At 42.1% G+C, this 22,510-nt stretch overlaps 1 protein-coding gene and 1 non-coding gene across 2 annotated transcripts in view; one reads left to right on the forward strand and one right to left on the reverse strand.

The window, feature by feature from the left end:
• RTCA (RNA 3'-terminal phosphate cyclase) overlaps window positions 1-22,510 on the forward strand; it is a 28,912-nt gene that overhangs the window by 411 nt on the left and 5,991 nt on the right. The window contains exons 3-8 of the mRNA XM_049765762.1: window positions 8,057-8,200; window positions 9,657-9,780; window positions 13,460-13,518; window positions 16,588-16,729; window positions 17,603-17,727; window positions 20,703-20,761. Coding sequence (XP_049621719.1) covers window positions 8,057-8,200; window positions 9,657-9,780; window positions 13,460-13,518; window positions 16,588-16,729; window positions 17,603-17,727; window positions 20,703-20,761 — 653 coding nt within the window. The remainder of the gene's footprint in view (window positions 1-8,056; window positions 8,201-9,656; window positions 9,781-13,459; window positions 13,519-16,587; window positions 16,730-17,602; window positions 17,728-20,702; window positions 20,762-22,510) is intronic.
• On the reverse strand, window positions 9,290-9,396 carry LOC125997677 (U6 spliceosomal RNA). Its single transcript, XR_007491715.1, has one exon. It is a non-coding gene; the product is annotated as a U6 spliceosomal RNA (small nuclear RNA).

The following is a 22,510-nucleotide window of genomic DNA, read 5'->3' on the forward strand; positions in this document are numbered from 1 at the left end:
AAGGTGGAATGCAGACTAGGTAGAGAAAGGTCAAGGGCTTATTGGGGTGTAGGGGAGGAATACTGGGGGGTATAATACTGGTGGTACTTTGAGCCCTTTGGGTCTGGGGACAATCTATAGCTCATGCTAAGGTCCTGAGATGATGTTGGTTCCTTGCCAGGGCTAATGAATCTGAGGGCGTGGCATGATCATAGGGCAAGGGTCCTAGAGATCTATATGGTTATTTTGGGGGTGGGGTGGGATCATGCCCTGCAATGGTCAGGGATTATAATTCCTGGTTCTGCATTCAGAAATTGCTCCTGGCAGGCTCGGAGGACCATATCGAATGCCAGGAATCAAACTTGGCTTTGTCTTGGGTCATCTGCATGCATGCAAGGCAAATGCCCTACTACTATGGCCCCTCTTCTGGATTCTTGGAAGTCTCTGGTAAATTTTTTCTCAGTGCTGTTAAGGATACGGGCATGCAGTGCATGCAGTGCCTGCATGTCTCCTCAGCCTTAAGCCCCACTTTTTTGTTTGTTTGCTTGTTTGTTTTTGTTTTCGGACCACACCAGGTAGAATCAAGAGTAACTCCTGGCTCTGCACTGAAGAATCACTCCTGGTGGGCTCCTGGGAACATATGGGATGCCTGGGATCTAATCCGAGTTGGCCATATGCAAGGCAAACGCCCTACCTGCTGTGCCATCACTCTGGCCCTGGCCCAATTTCTTTTGTTTAAGACATGGATTAGAACCCACCTTAACTGCCTATTTTTTTTATAATGATCTTTATTTAAACACCATGATAACAAATATGATTATAGTTGTATGATTACAGTCATGTAAAGAACACCCCCCTTCACCAGTGCAACATTCCCACCACCAATTTCCCAGATCTCCCTCCTCCCCACCCCCCACACCTGTACTCAAAACAGGCTTTCTTTCTTTTTTTTTTTTTTTTTTTTGGTTTTTGGACCACACCCGGTGGTGCTCAGGGGTTACTCCTGGCTGTCTGCTCAGAAATAGCTCCTGGCAGGCATGGGGGACCATATGGGACACCGGGATTCGAACCAACCACCTTTGGTCCTGGATCAGCTGCTTGCAAGGCAAACACCGCCGTGCTATCTCTCCGGGACCCGAAAAAGGCTTTCTACATTCCTCATTCATTTACATTGTTATGATAGTTTTCAGTGTAGTCATCTCTCCAACTGCACTCATCACTCTATGTGATGAGCTTCATGTCATGAGCTGCACCTACCAGCCCTCATCTCTCTTGTCTCTGAGATACTGTTAAAAATGTCTTTCATTTTTCTTAAAGCCCATAGATGAGTGAAACCATTCTGCGTCTTTCTCTCTCCCTCTGACTTACTTCACTCAGCATAATAGATTCCATGTACATCCATGTATAGGAAAATTTCATGACTTCATCTCTCCTGATGGCTGCTGCATAGTATTCCATTGTGTATATGTACCACAGTTTCTTTAGCCACTCATCTGTTGAAGGGCATCTTGGTTGTTTCCAGAGTCTGGCTATTGTAAATAGCGCTGCAATGAATATAGGTGTAAGGAAGGGATTTTTGTATTGTGTTTTTGTGTTCCTTGGGTATATTTCTAGAAGTGGTATAGCTGGATCGTATGGAAGCTCAATTTCCAGTTTGTGAAGGAATCTCCATATCGCTTTCCATAAAGGTTGTACTAGACGGCATTCCCACCAGCAGTGAAAAAGAGTTCCTTTCTCTCCACATCCCCGCCAGCACTGCTTGTTTTCCTTTTTTGTGATGTGTGCCAATCTCAGTGGCGTGAGGTGGTACCTCATAGTAGTTTTGATTTGCATCTCCCTGACAATTAGTGATGTTGAGCACCTTTTCCTGTGCCTTTTGGCCATTTGCCTTTCTTCTTTTTCAAAGTGTCTGTTCATTTCTTCTCCCCATTTTTTTGATGGGATTAGTTGTTTTTTCTTGTATAGTTCTGTCAGTACCTTGTACATTTTGGATATTAGTCTTTTATCTGATGAATAATTTCTCCCACTCAGTGAGTGGCCTTTGTATTCTGGGCACTATCTCCTTTGAGATGCAGGAGCTTCTCAGCTTAATATAGTCCCATCTGTTTATGTCTGCTTCCACTTGTTTGGAGAGTGCTGTTTCCTCCTTAAAGATGCCTTTAGTCTCAATGTCCTGGAGTGTTTCACCTACATGTTGTTCTATATACCTTATAGTCAGATCTGATATCAAGGTCTTTAATCCATTTGGATTTTACCTTTGTACATGGTGTTAGCTGGGGGTCTGAGTTCACTTTTTTGCAAGTGGCTAACCAGTTGTGCCAATACCACTTGTTGAATAGGCTTTCCTTGCTCCATTTAGGGTTTCTTGCTTCTTTATGAAAAACTAGGTGGTTATGTCTGAGGAACCTTCTCTGAGTACTCAAGCCTATTCCACTGATCTGAGGGTCTGTTTTTATTCCAATACCATGCTGTTTTTATAACTCTTGTAATACAGCTTAAAATTGGGGAAAGTAATGCCTCCCATATTCCTTTTCACAAGAAGTGCTTTAGCTATTCAAGATTGTTTATTGTTCCAAATGAATTTCAGAAGTGTTTGATCCACTTCTTTGAAGAATGTCATGGGTATCTTTAGAGGAGTCGCATTAAATCTGTACAATGCTTTTGGAAGTATTGCCATTTTAATGATGTTGATCCTGCCAATCCATGAGCAGGGTATATGTTTCCATTTCTGCGTGTCCTCTCTTATTTCTTGGAGCAGTGTTTTATAGTTTTCTTTGTATAGATCCTTCACATCTTTAGTCAGGTTGACTCCAAGATATTTGAGTTTGTGTAGCACTAATGTGAATGGGATTGTTCTCTTAATGTCCATTTCTTCCCTATCATTATTAGTGTATAAAAAGGCCATTGATTTTTGTGTGTTAATTTTGTAGCCTGCCACTTTGCTATATGAATCTATTATTTCTAGAACTTTTTAGTAGAGTTTTTAGGGTTTTCTAAGTAGAGTATCATGTCATCTGCAAACAGTGAGAGCTTGACTTCTTCTTTTTCTATTTGGATTCCCTTGATATCTTTTTCTTGCCTAATCGCTATAGCAAGTACTTCCAGTGCTATGTTGAATAGGAGTGGTGAGAGAGAACAGCCTTGTCTTGTACCAGAATTTACAGGGAAGGCTTTTAGTTTATCTCCGTTGAGGATAATATTTGCCACTGGCTTCTGGTAGATGGCTTTAACTATATTGAGAAAGGTTCCTTTTATTCCTATCTTGCTGAGAGTTTTGATCAAGAATGGGTGTTGAACCTTATCAAATGCTTTTTCTGTGTCTATTGATATGACCATGTGATTTTTATTTTTCTTGTTGTTGATGTTGTGTATTATGTTGATAGATTTGCATTCCTGGGATGAAACCTACTTGATCTTCTTGATGAGGCACTGAGTCCTGTTCGCCAGAATCTTGTTGAGGATCTTTGCATCTGTGTTTATCAGGGATATTGGTCTGTAATTTTCTTTTTGGCAGCATCTCTATCTGGTTTTGGTATTAAGGTGATGTTGGCTTCATAATAGCTATTTGGAAGTGTTCCTGTTTTTTCGATTTCATAAAAGAGCCTGACCAGGATTGGTAGCAGTTTCTCTTGAAAGGTTTGAAAGAATTCATTCGTGAATCCATCAGGGCCTGGGCTTTTGTTTTTGGGCAAATTTTTTTTTTTTTTTTTTGGTTTTTGGGCCACACCCAGCATGCTCAGGGGTTACTCCTGGCTGTCTGCTCAGAAATAGCTCCTGGCAGGCACGGGGGACCATATGGGACACCGGGATTTGAACCAACCACCTTTGGTCCTGGATCGGCTGCTTGCAAGGCAAACGCCGCTGTGCTATCTCTCTGGGCCCTGTTTTTGGGCAAATTTTTGATTATGGTTTTAATTTTCTCAATAGTGATGGGGGTGTTTAGATATGCTGCATCTTCTTTACTCAGCCATGGAATGTTATATGAGTTCAAACATTTATCCATTTCTTCCAGGTTCTCATATTTAGTGGCATAGAGTTTCTCAAAATATTCTCTGAATACCCTTTGAATCTCTGCAGTATCTGTAGTAATCTCCCCCTTTTCATTTCTAATACGCATTATCAAGTTTCTCTCTTTTGCTTTGTGAGTTTTGCCAATGGTCTATCAATCTTGTTTATTTTTTCAAAGAACCAACTTGTGCTTTCGTTGATCTTTCGGATTGTTTTTTGGGTTTCTATTTCATTGATTTCTGCTCTCAGCTTTATTTCCTTCTGTCTTTCTATTTTTAGTTTCTTTTGTTGATCATTTTCTAATTCTATAAGCTGCATCATTAAGCTATTCATGTATGCTCCTTCTTCCTTCTGATGTGTGCTTGCAAAGCTATAAATTTTCCTCTTAGTACCACTTTTCCTGTATCCCATAGGTTCTGATAGTTTGTGTTTTCATTGTCGTTTGTTTCCAGGAAATTTTTGATTTCTTCTTTGATTTCATCTCGGACCCACTGGTTGTTTAGTAGTAGACTGTTTAATTTCCAGGTGTTAAATTTTTTCTTCTGTGTCCCTTTGTAGTTCACATCTAACTTCAGACCCTTGGGGTCAGCAAAGGTAGCCTGCAAAATTTCTATCTTCTCTAATTTTATGGAGGTATGTTTTATGTGCCAGTATGTGGTCTATCCTGGAGAATGACCCATGTACGTTGGAAAAGAATGTGTATCCAGATTTCTGAGGATGGAGTGTCCTATAAAGTCTACTAGGCCTCTTTCTTCCATTTCTCTTTTCAGGTCTAGTATATTTTTGTTGGGTTTCCATTTGGTTGACCTATCAAGTGTTGACAAGCCTGTGTTGAGGTCTTCCACAATTATTGTGTTATTATTGATATCCTTTTTTAGATTTGTCAACAATTTTATTAAATACTTTGCTGGTCCCTCATTGGGTGCGTATATGTTTAGGAGAGTGATTTCTTTCTGCTGTACATATCCCTTGATTGGTACATAATATCCATCTTTGTCCCTTACAACTTTTCTGAGTATAAAGTTTGTGTCATCTGATATTAGTATGGCCACCCTCGCTTTTTTAAGGGTCTTGTTTGCTTGAATGATTTTTCTCCAGCCTTTGATTTTGAGTCTATGTTTATTCTGACTATTCAGGTGTGTTTCTTGTAGGCAGCAGAAGGTTGGCTTCAGTTTTTTGATCCATTTCACCACTCTGTGCCTCTTTTTTTTTTTTTTTTTTTGGTTTTTGGGCCACACCCAGTAACGCTCAGGGGTTACTCCTGGCTATGTGCTCAGAAGTTGCTCCTGGCTTGGGGGACCATATGGGACACCGGGGGATCGAACCGCGGTCTGTCCAAGGTTAGCGCAGGCAAGGCAGGCACCTTACCTTTAGCGCCACCGCCCGGCCCCCACTCTGTGCCTCTTAACGGGTGCACTGACATTGAGAGAAATAATTGTCATGGGATTTATTGCCATCTTTGTGTAGAAGTTTGGTGTTTTTTTTGTTCTGTCTTGTCTTTAGAATAAATCTTTCAGTTTTTCTTTTAAGGCTGGTTTTGAGTCTGTAAAGTTTTTGAGGTGTTGTTTTTCTGTGAAGCCATGTATACTTCCTTCAAACCTGAAAGTGAGTTTTGCTGGGTGCAGTATTCTTGGCGAAGCATTTATTTCATTGATTTTTGTCACTAGATCCCACCACTGCCTTCTGGCCTTGAGTGTTTCTGGTGACAGGTCTGCTGTAAATTTCAAGGATGCTCCCTGGAATGTAATTTCCCTTTTCGATCTTGCTGCTTGCAGTATTCTATCTCTATCTGTGGGATTCATCATTGTGACTCGGATGTGTCTTGGGGTGTTTCTCCTGGGGTCTTTTTTAGCTGGTACTCTTCAGGCATGCAGGATTTGGTCACATGTTTTCTTTAGCTCTGGTAGTTTCTCTGTGATGAAGTTCTTGACTGTTGATTCTTCCTGGAGATTTTCTTCTTGGGTCTCTGGGACTCGAATGATTCTAAAGTTGTTTCTGTTGAGCTTATCAAAGACTTCTATTTTCATCTGCTCATATTCTTTGAGTAATTTTTCCATTGTCTGATCATTTGATTTAAGGCTTTTTTTCAATCTCTTCTGCTGTGTAAATTTGTTATGCATCTCATCTTCCAGTGCACTAATTCTATCCTCAGCTGCTTTTAACCTGTTGGAAAGCTCATCCATTATGTTCTTCAATTTGTCTACTGAGTTTTTCAGACCTGTTATTTGACCTGATATTTCAGTGTGGAGTTTTCTGATTTCTCTCTTCATATTCTCTGATTTTTATTAGTGTTCTGATCTATACTTTCTTTAAGTTTTGTGAGCATCCTCCATATTTCTTCTCTAAACTTCATTTCTGAAAGACTGCTTAGGTGGTTGGCCATTGTTGAGTCATCAGAGTTTCTATCTTCATTCTCTATGGCTGAAGTTGGTCTGTATAGTTTCCCCATTGTCACGCTTATGCTGTGGGTTTTTCTACATGTTGTGGTGGTATTCATTGGCAAGGTGGAATGCGCGGCCTAGGTGGAGTGCACGGCCGAGAAGCGGCGCTCCTCTGCTTCAACCCCTTATAGGTAGGCTTACGGGGGCCAGCAGAGTCAGCTTTATCTGTAACTCCGGCCTGGAAACACTCACCTCAGCCGAGGCAAGCCGGGGGAAGCCCCAAAATGTCTGCAGAGCTTAAAAGGCCCAGCAGAGTCTGTTTTATCCACAACTCTGGCCCGGAAAGACACACCTCAACCGAGGCACGCCCTCAGGGGATTAATGCCGGAGAAGATCAAAGTTCCCAGGTTGAAGCAAGCAGGAGGAGGCCCCAAAATGTCTGCGGAGCCTAAGGGGCCCAGCAGTCAGCTTTATCTGCAACTCTGGCCCAGAAACACTCACCTCAGCTGAGGCAAGCCATCAGGGGATGAATGCCAGAGAAGATCAAAGTTCCCAGGTTGAAGCAAGCCTGAGGAAGCCCCAAAATGTCTGCCCTATTTTTTTTTTGATAGTGATTCTTTTTTATTTAAACCATTGTGATTTAAAAAGTTATTCAAGAGAATGGATTAGAACCCACCTTAAGTGCCTCTTTTTTTTTTTTTTTTTTTTTTGGTTTTTGGTTTTTGGGCCACACCCGGCAGTGCTCAGGGGTTACTCCTGACTGTCTGCTCAGAAACAGCTCCTGGCAGGCACGGGGGACCATATGGGACACCAGGATTCGAACCAATCACCTTTGGTTCTGGATCGGCTGTTTGCAAGGCAAACGCCGCTGTGCTATCTCTCCGGGCCCCAAGTGCCTCTTTTTTTATAATCATTTTTTATTTTCTTATTTAAAGCATTATGATTTACAAAGTTAGTCATAGTTGAGTTTTATTTATTTGTTGGGGCTACACCTGACAGTGCTCAGGCATTACTCCTGGCTCTGTGCTTAGAAGTCTCTCCTGGCAGGCTTGGGGACCATATTGGATGCCAGGGGTTGAACCTGGCTTTGTCCTGGGTGAGCCACATGCAATGCAAAAGCCCCACTGCTGTGCTATCATTCAGTCCCTCATAGTTGAGTTTTAGACATAGAATGTTTCAGCACCAATCCCACCACCTGTATCATTCTCCCTCCATCAATATTCCCAGAGTCCATCCCATGTTCTCCTGTCCTCTGCCCCAGCTTACCATCACAGCAGGCAGCTTTTTAAGTTTGGTTGTGAAAGTTTGGGTTTCATTATTTCAGTGTTGTTCATTCCTAGTTTGGATATTTAGTTCTGTCCTTTCTTAATACCAAAAATACAGCTTAGTTCCCTTGGCCCCTGTCCCCTGTCTTTCATCTGTCTTTCTCCTCCACTCTTTCTTTCCTTCTCACTATATACTTCGACCCAAGAGTGTTCTAGACAACTCCCATTTAAATCATTGCACTCCCTCATGTGTTCACTGTCTCTTTTTAATTTGATCACTACTTTAGGGGCTCTCTTTCCAAGTGTATTCATGTTCTGGGATGAGGTACAGTAATTGAATCTGTAGTGTATGAATCTCAGGGAATATAATTTAGTTTATAATAGATTCCATGAATTATGCAGCATATACTTGTATTGATGCAGGCCTCAACATTTATCTGGACTGGAAATGATTCGAGATTTGTGTGATGGACAGCTGGAGGGGGCAGAAATTGGTTCAACGGAAATAACATTTACACCAGCGAAGATCAAAGGTGGACTCCATATAGCAGATACCAAGACGGCAGGGTTTGTGTCACTTGTCTTGCCTTTTCAGTGTGGACTTTGGAGTTCAAACCTGGGTAATGCCATTTACTGAACAAATTGCTTGACCTCTGAGCTTTGTTTTTGTTGGGTGGTTACACCCAGCAGTACTCAGTACTATTCCTGGCTCTGATATCAGGGATCACTCCAGGCAGAACTCAAAGGACCATATGGGATATTAGGGATCAAACCCAGGTCTGCTGCATGCAAGGCAAGTACCCTGTTTGTACTATCTGTCTGGTTCCTAAAACTCTCTTTAGGTTAGAAATTATTAAAGTTTTGAGTTTTGGTTGCTCAGGTGGAAAGAGAGACTGGGCCACACTGGTAGGACTTAAGGCCTATTTCTGGCTCTGTGCTCAGGGATCACTGGAACTGATGTTTGAGAGAACTGTGTGCTAATAAGAATTGAGGGGCCGGAAAGATAGCATGGAGGTAAGACATTTGCCTTTCTTTTTTTTTCTTTTTTTTTTTTTTTTTTTGGTTTTTCGGCCACACCCATTTGATGCTCAGGGGTTACTCCTGGCTAAGCGCTCAGAAATTGCCCCTGGCTTGGGGGACCATATGGGATGCCGGGAGATCAAACCACGGTCCTTCCTTGGCTAGCACTTGCAAGGCAGACACCTTACCTCTAGCGCCACCTCGCTGGCCCCTATTGCCGGTTTTTTTATTTATTTGTTTGGGGACTTTATTTTGCCATGTTCAGGAACTACTCTGTTTTGTGCTTGGGAGTCACCTCTGGTGGTAGCCAGAGCTTGAGCCTGCCCTCTTGCATCCAAAGCTAACACAACCCTCTGGCCTTTTTTTTTTTTTTTTTTTTCTCATTTATTTTAGGGCCACACCCAGCAGTGTGCACTCAGAAATCATTCCTGGCAGGCTTGGGGGACCATATAGAATGCTGAGGATTGAACCCAGGTCGGCCATGTGCTAGGCAGGTGCCCTACCCACTGGGCTGTCACTTTGCCCCCCTTTTCAAAAATTAATCATAATTAATTAATTTTTAAAAAATTAATTTTAATTCTAATTTTACATTTTTGGCCTGTACTTTCTTTTTTTTTAAATATGGAACACAAAAAAAATAAATATGAACGCTTCATGAATTTGCGTGCCATCCTTGTGCAGGGGCCATGCGAATCTTCTCTGTATCGTTCCAGTTTTAGTATATGTGCTGCCGAAGCGAGCACTTGTACTTTTTTTCTTTTTTGTGTATGCTTCTGCTAGTCTATTTTTATTTTGGGGCCACAATCAGCAGTGTTCAGGACTTAGTTCAGGGGTTACTCCTGACAATGCTCAGGGAGCCATAGGCTATGCTGGGGCTAGCCGCATGCAAGGCAAGAATCCTACCTGCTCCGGCCCCAAGATTCAGCTAATCTTACTGTGTAGTGCTACTGCTTTCTGGAGACTGAGTAGAAAATGTAGTTGCATCTCTTCTGGCTTCCCTCAGGAGTGTATGCCTCTTGATGCAGGTGTCAATGCCCTGTGTGCTCTTTGCGTCCTCTCCATCGGAACTTCGTTTGAAAGGTGGAACAAATGCAGAAATGGCACCTCAGATTGATCACATGACAATGGTAAGGGCTTTGTTGATGGTAGCAAGCTAAGATTTATTATTTATCTATTCATTTATTTTTATTATCATTTATTACTACATTATTTAGCTATTCATTTTTTTTTTCACTATTTAAATATGTGCTGAGCCCAGGGAGATGACTTAGTGGGTTAGAGCAGACTTTGTTGGAAGACCAAGTTCATTCAGTTCCTGGCACCACAATTCCACTCTCCCTCAGCATCCCCAAGCATGATCAAAAATCTCAACGAAAGAAAAATCTGTGAGGCTAGAGACTTGTCTTGCACTTGTCTTGTACTCAGCCATCTCAGCATTCCCTATGGTTTCCTGACTACCTCCAATAATAAATCCTGAGTGTAGAGCCAGGAGTATCCCTGAATTCTGCCAGGTAATACTCCAGAACAAAAAGAAAAGAAAAACAAACCTGTACTTTATATATATATATATATATTTTTTTTTTTTGGTTCGATTTTTGTTTTGGGGGTCATACTAGGTAGTACTCAGTGCTAACTACTGGTTTGTGCTCAGGTACCACTCCTGGCCATCTCGAGGACCATGTGGGATACTATGGTCCCAACCTAAGTCTGCCTGAGTCAGGACCTGCCTTACTACCTCACTGGCCCATCATTCCAATAGTTCTTTCTCTGCATATTTATCTTAGAATTGAAGTTAATATCTTTTTTGTTTGTTTGTTTTTGGTTTCTATTTTTTTGGTTTAGGGGCTATACCCCACGGTGCTCAGGGTTTACTCCTGGCTTTGCACTCAGAAATCGCTCCTGGCAGGCTCAGGGAACATATGCGATGCCAGGGATTGAACCTGAGTCTGACCTGGGTTGGCCACATGCAAGGCAAATGCCCTACCACTGTGTTATCGCTCCAGCCCCTGAAGTTAATATCTTTTTTTTTTTTTTTTTTTTTTTTTGGGCCACACCCGGCAGTGCTCAGGGGTTATTCCTGGCTGCCTGCTCAGAAATAGCTCCTGACAGGCACGGGGGATCATATGGGACACCGGGATTCGAACCAACCACCTTTGGTCCTGGATCGGCTGCTTGCAAGGCAAATGCCGCTGTGCTATCTCTCCGGGCTCCTAAAGTTAATATCTTGAAGTGGTATTAGTATTTTCATTTTCTTTAAAATATTATTTATGATAGCCAGGATATGAATGCGACCAATATGCCTATTGATATCTGAAACAGGTAAGAAAAAATTTTATCTGGACTATTCATACAGTGGGATAACTGAAAAAAAAATTGGATTATATGAAAATGAGTAGACATTGTGGGAAAGTGAAAGAAATAAGCCAGTCAAACATAAATACAAAGAACTGACATGAGTCTACCTCTGAGATATCTTTTATTTTTATTTTTACTTTTGCTCAGGGTTACTCCTAACTCTGTGCTTAGAGATCACTCCTGGCTAGCTAAGAGGACCTCATGGGATGCTGGGATTGAATCTGGGTTGTCTGTATGCAAGGCATACCATTGTGCTAGTGCCAACTTCTAAGTTTGCCTAAGTAGTCACAGTAATAGCTCGAAGAAAGGAATGGGGGGCCACTGCAATAGCATAGCAGGTAGGGTGTTTGCCTTGCATGCGGCTAACCTGGGTTTAATTCTTAGTATCTCATATAGTCCTCTGAGCCTGCCAGGAGTCATTTCTGAGTGCAGAACCAGGAATATACCCTGAGCACTACCAGGTGTGGCCCCAAAACCAACAAACTAACCAAACAAAAACAAAAAATAGAAAGGAATGGTGCTTTGGAAAGAAAAGACTTAATAATCAATAGGCATAAAGTATCAGTTCAGCAAGATAAATATTCTCTATAGTTTTCTATCACTGGTCAATGGCTAAATGATAGTTTGCAAGAATACTAGCTCACTGAAGAAATTATTGCAACTTAACTCAGAGTGGTTTTCAACACAGTGCAGTGCTGATTTGCAGGTATAAAAATGTTGAGGGGCCGGAGAGATAGCATGGAGGTAAGGCATTTGCCTTGCATGCAGAAGGTTGGTGGGTCGAATCCTGGCATCCCATATGGTCCCCCAAGCCTGCCAGGAGCGATTTCTGAATTTAGAACCAGGAGTAACACCTGAGCGATGCCAGGTGTCACCCAAAAAGCAAAAAAAAAAAAAATTTTTTTTTTTTGTTGAAAGCCACAGCTTTAGAGACCTGTGTTGTTTTATTTGGTTTAGTTTGGTATTTAGGCCATACCTAATACTCAGGGCTTATTCCTGGCCAGGGTCAGGAACCATATGGTACTCGGTATCAAACTCTGTGTCCGCCGTGTGCAAGGCAACCATACTACCCACTGTACTGACTCCAACATCTTTGCTTATTATTTATTTATTTATTTATTTATTTGGTGGGTCTGGGGATCATACGCAAGGCCTCATACATTAAGGCAAATGCTCCAGAACTTGAGTTCCATCCCTACTTCCAGTAAAATAAAAATGCAAAAAATAGAGGCTGGAATGATAGTACAGCAACAGCATCTAAGGTTTTCCCCTTGCACACAGCTGATCCCTTGTATATCACATGGTTGGTTTCTAGCCAACAAGGAGTGATATCCGAGCACTGCTAGGTGAGGTCCCCAAACAAAGCAAAAATAGAAAAAATGAGCCAGGGTTGTAGGACTGGGGCTCAGTGATAGGACACGTGCCTCTGAGGTCTGAGTTCAATCCCCTGCACCATACACATGTGCGCACACAGTTGTAGTATTTTGATTTAAGATTTTAAAAGCTTAACTTAATACTACCATGCTTATACAACTAGTGGGAAAGAAAAATCAAATCATCTCTTTCATTTGTTTAGGGGCTACACCTGGCTACTCAGGGTTTACTCCTGATTTTCTGCTCAAGGGTCACCCCTAGTAGATCCTTCAGGGGAGATATGTAGTCTGGGAATTGAACCTTATTGGCTATGCACAGAGTAGGCACTTTTCTGACCCACTATACTATATCTTCATTTTATTAGTACTGAGATAACATGGTTTACAATGGTGGTAATGTTTATTCCTAAGGCATACAATATTAGCTCCACCTCACCCACCACCATAATACTAGTCTCTCTCCACCTCTATCCTCTGGTTCTTTTTTTATCTGCCCTCTCTTTCTCTTTCCCCCATTTTAGTTTTTTTTCTTTTCTTTTTTCTTTTTTTTTTTTTTGCGGAGGTTGCCACACCTGGCAGTGCTCAGGGTTTATTCTTAGCTCTGTGCTAAGGGATTGCTTCTGGAGGCCTTGGGGGAACCATATGGGATGTTAAGGATTGAAATTGGTGTGGCTGTGTGCAATGCAAAGTCCCCACTTGCTGTATTATCACTCTAGTTCCCATTCAGTTTCTTACTCTATTTTATATTAACTTCATTCTCCCTTAGGTGCCTAGATCAAACGTAGAGTCATATCTGCACCCATATCTTACTCTTTATAGGAAATGACCACTGAATAAGGTATTCTGAGTTTGAATTTTTTTTTCCTTGACTAGACTTGCACCATTCTTATTCATTAAATATTCAACACAATTTGAATGCATTGTTATTTTATTTGAAAGATAGATCTAGTACAGATTTTTAGTCACTTGTTTAATATGACCCTATTACTAACTCAATGGAGACCACTTTTATTTAATAAGTATACATATGGAATCAATGAATAGTAGTGATTAAAATAGCAATGAACTTATTTTTCAGGTTTTCAAGCCAATTGTTGAAAAATTTGGTTTCACATTTAATTGTGACATTAAAATGAGGTAAGTTATTTGCTTCTTAGTTCTTTTTGATTTGCTACTAGAGTTAAAGATAGTGGATAACTTTGATAAAGAACTACTATTCGGGGGCCAGAGCATTAGCACAGTGGGTTAGTCATTTGCCTTACATGCAGCTGACCCGGGTTTGATCCCTGGCATCTCATATGGTCCCCCCTGATCCTGCCAGGAGTGATTTCTGAGTGCCAATATATATCCCCCCCCCCAAAAAAAAAGAAAACAACTCAAAAAACCTTCAATTTTGGATCCCAGTTAACACATCATGCTTTGTATAGGCAATAATTGTGATTTGAGGCCTAAGAATAGCAGTTGGAGTTACGGTACAGTGGGTAGGATGTTTGCCTTGCACATGGTTTCCCTTGTTTGATCCCTGCCACCCCATATAATTCCCCAAGAGATCCCTGAGCTCATAACTTTGATTGCTGAGTACTCCTGGGTGTGAGCCCGTAACAAAACAAAGAATAATAACAGGGTATTGGTTGACATGAATGAAAACAGCTACATATGCTATTCACCTGTTTCTTGGAAGAAATTTGTTTTTAACATTTGGTTCACACCTGGCAGTGCTCAGAGGCTGTTCCTAACTCTGTGCTGAAGAGTGAACTCTGGCAGAACTCAGGAAACCATATGCTGTGACAGGAATTCAAACCATGATTGAACACATACAAGCTCTTTAACCCTCTGTACTATATGTTCTTTTTTTTTTTTTGTACTATATGTTCTACCCCCTTGGGAGAAATGTTTTCAGGAGCAGGAGCCAGAGTGATGTTGCAACAGTAGGGTATTTGCCTTGCATGTTGCTGACCCAGGTTGGACCTCGATTTGATCCCCAGTGTCCCATATAATCCCCCAAGCCAGAAGCGATTTCTGAGCACATAGCCAGGAGTAATTCCTGAGCATCACCGGTGTGACCCAAAAACAAACAAACAAAAAAGAAATGTTTTCAAGTGAAGTTCTGCACTGAGGCTTCTTCGTATATGGTGTTATCCATGCTCGCAGACTGAAGCTCTGAAGATACCGTGTGTAGACAGCCACACTGGGCATGCCAGGTTGTACAGAAAGGATTTACCTCCTATATCCACACTAATTTTCTTGAGAAACCCATCTCCATTCAGGTTCTTTCTCAAGATATTTCTTCTGCCTCAGAAAAATAAGACCAGATTTCTTGGGGTGGGGGACATTAGGGCCACACTTGAGTTACTCATGGCTCTGTGGTCAGATATTGCTCCTGGCAGCCTTTGGGGACCATGTTGGATGCCAGGGATCAAACCCAGGTCAGTCCTGTATCGGCCACATGCAAGGTAAATGCCATATCGCTGTGCTATTATTGCTCTGACCCAATGTCAGGTTTCTTGGTGTGACATTTAGGTGCTTGGCATTCTCCTTTCAGATTTACCTATTTCCAATTTCCTTCCCATTATGTCAACATGCCATATCCGTAATTCTGACTATGTATTACTACTCCTTAGTTATGCTTTGTGCCTTCAGACTTTCATATCTTTTTCTTTTTCCTCCCAGTTCTCCTAAAAATGGGTATCTTTTTTTTTTCTTTTTTCTTTTCTTTTTTTTTGATTTTTGGGCCACACCTGGTGACTCTCAGTTACTCCTGGCTATACGCTCAGAAATTGCTCCTGACTTGGAAGAACCATATGGGACACCGGTGGATCAAACCGTGGTCCATTCTAGGCTAGCACATGCCAGGCAGGCGCCTTACGCCCTGCACCACCACTCCAACCCCCAAAATGGGTATCTTACACATTCTCAAATGAAGCCTGTCATTTTTATTTTGTTGTTTTTATGTTGCTGATATTAAGCCAGAGCCTCACACCTACCAGGCAAGTGCTCTACTGCTGAGCCAGATCCTTGGTCAAAGCTGGTCATCTCTTTCTTGAGTTGTCCTTGAGTGTCCTTGAGTATGCATCTGTTGGAGTCCATAGTTGTACCTCTTTTCTTTTTTTTTGTTTTTTTTTTTGTTTGTTTTTTGGGTCACACCTGGCAGCGCTCAGGGGTTACTCCTGGCTCTATGCTCAGAAATCACTCCTGGCAGGCTCAGGGGACCATATGGGACTCTGGGATTCGAACTGATGACCTTCTGCATTAAAGGCAAATGCCTTACCTCCATGCTATCTCTCCAGCCCCAGTCGTACCTCTTTTCATACCAGTATTTCCAGCCTGACTTATATTATAGTGGAGCCATCTAGAAGCCAGATGGAGAATTTTTTGCAGGTAGGGTCATGGCTGTTCTCTTTCCTATGTGTGCAGCATCTTCCCTAGAATAAAGGACACTCTTAGAGTTAAATTTTTATTAGTGTTTGGGTCCGAGAGATAGCATGGAGGTAAGGCATTTGCCTTGCATGCAGAAGGATGGTGGTTTGAATCCCGGCATCCCATATGGTCCCCTGAGTCTGCCAGGAGTGATTTCTGAGCATAGAGCCAGGAGTAACTCCTGAGTGCTGCCGGGTGTGACCCCCCCAAAAAAAAAATTCATCACATATTTACTGAACACCTATTATATGTCAGAAATTGTTTTAGGCACCAGAAGATAGCAGGCACCAAGTAGATGAAGGTCCTGCCATTAAGGAGCTTTTACATCAATAATCCGAAATGGAACTCCAATTGGCAATCCTACCATTTTTATTTTGTTTAGGGCAGGGCCAAGGGCCATATCTGGTGGTACTTGGTGATTACTCCTGACTCTGCACTCCTGGTGGTGCTTGAGGGAGCATATAAAGGTCTGAGAATGGAAGCTGGGTTAGCCATGTGCAAGGCAAGTGCTTTGCCCTCTAGGATAGAGATACCCACTATCTCTCTAGACCCACACTTATTATTTTTAAGCAGTTGGAATGTCACTGGTACAATGGGGAGCCGAGTTTTACATTTTATTTAGTTCAGATTTAAATGTTTGGGATACCAAATGGATCGCTTCCATCTAAAGTAGAAAATGTATGTGTAAATTACTTATTTAGGTATGAACTATATTATTTTACCATGAATGTTAAACTTTATGTTTGCCACACAATCAACTTATTGTATTATTTCTCATACTTTCTATAGGGGCTACTACCCAAAGGGGGGTGGTGAAGTCATCATCCGAACGTCACCAGTTAAGCAGTTGAACCCAGTAGACTTAACTGATCGTGGCTCTGTGACTAAGATACATGGAAGAGCTTTTGTCGCTGGTGTTTTGCCACTTAAAGTAAGTTATCTAGGTTTACTTATAGTGTATATATTTCTTGTTTGTTGGTTGGTTGGTTTTTTAGGGAGGGGGGAAGGGAAGTGGCTTGGAGCTATAAAGAGGAGTGATCAGGGGCTATCGTTGTTTTGCATTCAGGACTGAGCCTGGTGGTACATAGGGGACTGTATGTGGCACTGGGGATTGAATCAGGATGGGGCAACTTGCCAGGCTAGTACCTTTATCTCCCTGGCTATCTCTAACCCCATGTATTTTATTTGGGGTGGTGGTGGTGGTGGTGGTGCGACCCCATGTGTCTTTTTTTTTTTTTTTTTTGGTTTTTGGGCCACACCCGGCGGTGCTCAGGGGTTACTCAGAAATAGCTCCTGGCAGGCACGGGGGACCATATGGGACACCGGGATTCGAACCAACCACCTTTGGTCCTGGATAGGCTGCTTGCAAGGCAAATGCCACTGTGCTATCTCTCCGGGCCCCCCATGTGTCTTTTGACGAAATATTGTTTTATGTAATTTTTGAAATTATCGAATAAAATTTTTTTTCAGTAAATCTTTTTATTTAAATTTTTGTCTTTTTGATTGTGTTTTTTGGGTCACACCCGGTGACGCATAGGGGTTACTGCTGGCTACGTGCTCAGAAATCGCCCCAAGGGGATTGGGGAAACCATATGGGACGCCAGGTCAGTCCTAGCTTAGTGTATGCAAATGCCTTACCGCCTGTGCCACCCATCTGTCCCCTTTATTTAATTTTTCCATATGCTCTCATCTATTGAAAAATTAAAAAATTACTTAACGGTATTATTTCACATGGTTTTGGAAACTTAAAAACAGTTGTCAAAATAGTCATTAACTGTATTTTTTTTTTGTATTGCTAAAATAGTTAGCAAAAGATATGGCCACAGCAGCTGTGAGATGCATTAGAAAGGAGATCAGAGATCTGTACGTTAATATTCAGGCCGTCCAGGAACCAAAAGACCAAGCTTTTGGCAACGGAAGTGGAATAATGTAAGATAATATCCTTTTTTTCTAGACATTTTTTTGAAAATATTGAATAGTAATACGATAATAGTAATACTGTTTAGGTTAAAAATCTATGGGGCCAGAGCAGTAGCCCAACAGGCAGCACATTTGCCTTGCACGTTGTCAACTTGGGTTCCATGTCCAGCATCCCATATGGTCCCCTGAGCCTCAGAAGTAATTTCTGGGGGCCGGGCGGTGGCGCTGGAGGTAAGGTGCCTGCCTTGCCTGCGCTAGCCTAGGACGGACCGCGGTTCGATCCCCCGGCGTCCCATATGGTCCCCCAAGAAGCCAGGAGCAACTTCTGAGCGCATAGCCAGGAGTAACCCCTGAGCGTCACAGGGTGTGGCCCAAAAACCAAAAACAAAAAAACAAATAAACAGAAGTAATTTCTGAGTTCAGAGCCCAGTGCACCAGTGGATGTGACGTGTGTGTGCACACACACCCCTTTCAAAAGGGTTAAGCAGTTGGCTTGCATTTAGCCGACCTAAGTTACAATTCCTGGTATAATATGGTCCGTTGTGCACACTGCTGGGCGTGGCCTAAAAACTCAGACCACCCTCTTCCTAAAAAAGAGAGACATCATTTTAGACTAAAGTTTTTAGTTTATTAAATTTGTAATTTTAAGAACTATGTTTATTCTATTCATGTGTTTGGGTCAGATCTAATGGTGCTTATGGTTATTCCTGGTTGTATTCAGGGCACCATGCATGGCCAGGATAGAGCCTAGCTTCCTGTTTATAGAACATTTTTGCATCTGCTCAGCCTGTATTTCTCCAGCCTCAAAAAAGACCTTCTTAGGAAGGGGACCAGGAGAGGGTTGGGCCACACCCAGCTGTGCTCAGGGCTTACTCTTGGTTCTGTGCTCAGGGATCATTTCTGGGGGCACTCAGAAAATCATATGGTGTACCAGAAATCAAACTCAGATTGACCACACACAAGGCAAGAATTCTATCCATTATACTATCTCTCCAACTCCAAAGACCTATACTTAAGAGTATTTCTGGGGGCTAGAGCAATAGCATGGAGGTAAGGCATTTGCCTTTCATGTAGAAGGTCATTGGTTTCAATCCCGGTATCCCATATGGTCCCCCAAGCCTGTCAGGAGCAATTTCTGAGTGTGGAGCCAGGAGTAACCCCTGAGTGCTGCCAGGTGTGACCCAAAAACCAAAAAAACAAAAGCAATACGAGTTAAAATTATTATTTTCGTCTGAACTTTCTTTTTTTTTTTTTTTTTTGATTTTTGGGCCACACCCGTTTGACGCTCAGGGGTTACTCCTGGCTATGCGCTCAGAAATCGCTCCTGGCTTGGGGGGACCATATGGGACACCGGGGGATCGAACCGCGGTCCGTCCTACGCTAGCGCTTGCAAGGCAGACACCTTAACTCTAGCGCCACCTTCCCGGCCCTCGTCTGAACTTTCATGTAACAATAGGTAGCTTTTTTATTTTGGTGCCAGATATTGAACCCTGGGCCTCATATGTGCAAAGCCAGTATTTGTCCCTTTGAACTAAATTACAGGGCTTTTCATTACATTGTAAGAACCCTTTTGAGTTAGTCAAAGAAAACATTAATCTTGTTCTGAGTTAATTGATTGAGTGTCAGAAATTCCTTTTGAAATATAAAAGTGCCTTTTATGGAAATTTTAATGTTCAACTTAAAGGAATTTCTTTTCACTCTGGAAGTTTGAAGTCAATAACATGTTCTACATATGACAGTATTATAAGACTAGAACAGGGCCAGAGAGTTGGAAAAGGGGCAGGGTGCTTCCCTTATAGTAGCCAGCCACAGTTCCATTCCCGGTATTGCATATGGTCCTCTGAGAGCTGGGCACCACCAGAAGTCATTCCTGAACCCCATTGGGTGTGGACCAACTGCCCCGAAAGTAAATAAAGCACCATTTGTATTATATATTAAAAAAATAAACAAAAAAACCCATCAAAATCTTCATCGATCCACCTTTTCAATATAAGTCAGTCTTTTAGTTTTTTGGGGTTTTGTTTTGGTTTTCGGTTTTTGGTTTTTGGGTCACATCCGGCAGCGCTCAGGGGTTACTCCTGGCTCTACGCTCAGAAATCGATCCTGGCAGGCTCAGGGGACCATATAGGATGCCGGGATTCAAACCACATGGGGCATGCAAGGCAAATGCCCCACCTCCATGCTATCTCTCTGGCCCCATAAATCAGTCTTTTAGTGTATGTGACACAGCAGACAGTATTGAGGGCTTAGTCCCAGCTCTATATACACCTAGTACCTACACTGCTAGGTACTCCTGTGCCTGTGGTACTGAGGTGCAGTGCTTGGGATTGAACCTGGGTTATTGCACTCAATAAATGCAAGCCTTACCCATTATTCTATTTCCCAGTCCCCTGGCCCCTTAAGTCAATCTTAAGGTATTAAGCTACTTTACAGCATAATAGGTTTATGACTTTGGGATGACCATTCCTCACCTGTGAATAGCTTTAACTCTGAGGTGATTTATTTTTTGCTTTTTTATTATTGTCTTCTCCTCCCCCAGGGGTTAGGGGGCTTAAGCTGCATTGCTCGGGGCTGCTTCTAGCAAGGTACTCAAGTGATCATGTTGTTTTGGGGGATTAACTTCAAGCTGCTGCTTGCAAAATTTGCACTCCAGCTCTTTGAGCCATCTCACCAGCTCAAATCTAATGTGATTGTCATAAATGCTAAAAGATAGTAGTGTTCTGATAAAGATGGAGAATAGTAGTCATTCTACTCTTGAAGAATTTCTCTTTGTATGTGTGTATGTGTCTTGTCAGGGCGATGTATCAGGGACAGAATCTAGGATCTCACACTTGAGAAGCAGAATCCTTCTATGGAAGGATTTCATTTCTGCAATATACTAGTTATATCTTATTCTGTGTATTTAGTAGTCTTTTGTGTTTGCACAATTTGATAGGCTATTTATACCATTAATGGTAATGCTTTTTCTTCTCCCTTCTGTGTAGCATTGTTGCAGAGACATCCACTGGCTGTTTGATTGCTGGGTCAGCACTTGGTAAACGAGGTAAGTAAAGGAAGATCTATATAGTTCCTTATGGTAGTGTAGAATTCTTTTTTTTTTTTTTTTTTTGGTTTTTTGGGCCACACCCGGTAACGCTCAGGGGTTACTCCTGGCTATGCGCTCAGAAGTTGCACCTGGCTTGGGGGACCATATGGGACACTGGGGGATCGAACCGCGGTCCGTCCAAGGCTAGCGCAGGCAAGGCAGGCACCTTACCTTTAGCGCCACCGCCCGGCCCCAGTGTAGAATTCTTGAGTGGTCTGTCTGAATTTAATGTTCAGAGTGATATGGATAATAGATTAAAAAAGGGTAGAGATAACTGATTGCATTTTAGAGTCAGCTAAAATTTTGGTCTTTTCCCCAAGTTTAAGCCTTGAAAAATTTCAAACCTATGGAAAAGATGAATGACTTAAGTGAACATCCACTGCTATTCTTAGGATTCCCAGGAGTGAATGGCAGTTCTTGGAGAATCCTGTGGTGGTGGGGATTGAACCTGGGACCCTGTATGCATAGCATGTGTTCTACCCCAACCACATTCAAATTTTATTTTGTTTTATTGTTAACTTTACTCCTGGCAGTATTCAGGGGCTTTTCCCTACTTTATGTTCAGGCCTCACTACCAGTAATGCTGTCTTTATCAATTACAAGGTTTGGAGGGCCAGAAAGAAAGTACTGGGCTTAAGACACTTGCTGTGAGGACTAGAGAAATAGTACAGCTGGTAGGACATTTGCCTTGTATACAGCCAACCCAGCCTGCTTCAATTCCCAATAGCCTGTACGGTCCACTGAGTAATTCCAAATATCTTGTATGGTCCACCAGGAGTAATTCTTACTTAGTGTGATGCCAAAACAAAGATACTGCATTGCATGCAGCTAATTCTAGTTTATATCTCCTGAACCATATATGTTCTCTGGAGCATCATCGGGGTCATTCGTGAACATGGACCCAGGAGTAGCCCCTGAGCATCATTAAGAGTGGCTTTAAAAAAAAAATGTGTGAGTGTGTAATATAAATATATCAAGCTAGCAAGCTTTTGTGCAGAGAAATAGTTTAGTGGGCTGAGCACATGGTTGCATCTGGGAAGTCCTTAAAATCCTAGTGTGTGGATGGTCCACAGATCACTGCAGGGAACAATTCCAGAGCACAGAGACAGGAATAGTCTTCAAGCACCTTTGACTGATCAACAAACCAAAAAGAAAAAAAAAAAAGCACTACAAAATCAATATATTTTAAGTTTTTTGGGTTTTGACCATACATATTAGTTCTCAGGGGTTGAGCTCAGATTGGTGTGTGTGCAGTCAAATGCTTTATCTACTGTGCTATCCCTCTGGCACAAATTTTAAGTTTTCAATTTCGAAACTTAGGCATAGTTACATATTAGTACTATTTTGGAGGGGATTGCTTGGAAGACCATGCCAAGGATTGAACCCAGAATTCACATATGCAAAGCATATGCTCCAGCCTCCTAACCCATCTCCCTTGCCCTATTATCCAGTTTTTGGGGGAAGAAGGGTTTTTGAGCCACACTCAGTGGTGCTCAACTTATTCGTGGCTTTGTGCTCTGGGAATCACTCCTGGCAATGCTCAGAGGATCATATGTGGTGCTAGTATTTTTACAGGGTTAGCGATAGAGTTAAGCGCTTTAACCCTGTACTCCCTCTATTCCAGTACTTTTGAGGGTGGGGCGAATTTAAGTCACTTCTAACAGTACTCAGGGCTTACTTCTGGCTCTCTGCTCAGGGATCAAACCA

This window comes from Suncus etruscus, chromosome 19 (assembly GCF_024139225.1).
Source record: "Suncus etruscus isolate mSunEtr1 chromosome 19, mSunEtr1.pri.cur, whole genome shotgun sequence".
Lineage (NCBI taxonomy): Eukaryota > Metazoa > Chordata > Mammalia > Eulipotyphla > Soricidae > Suncus > Suncus etruscus.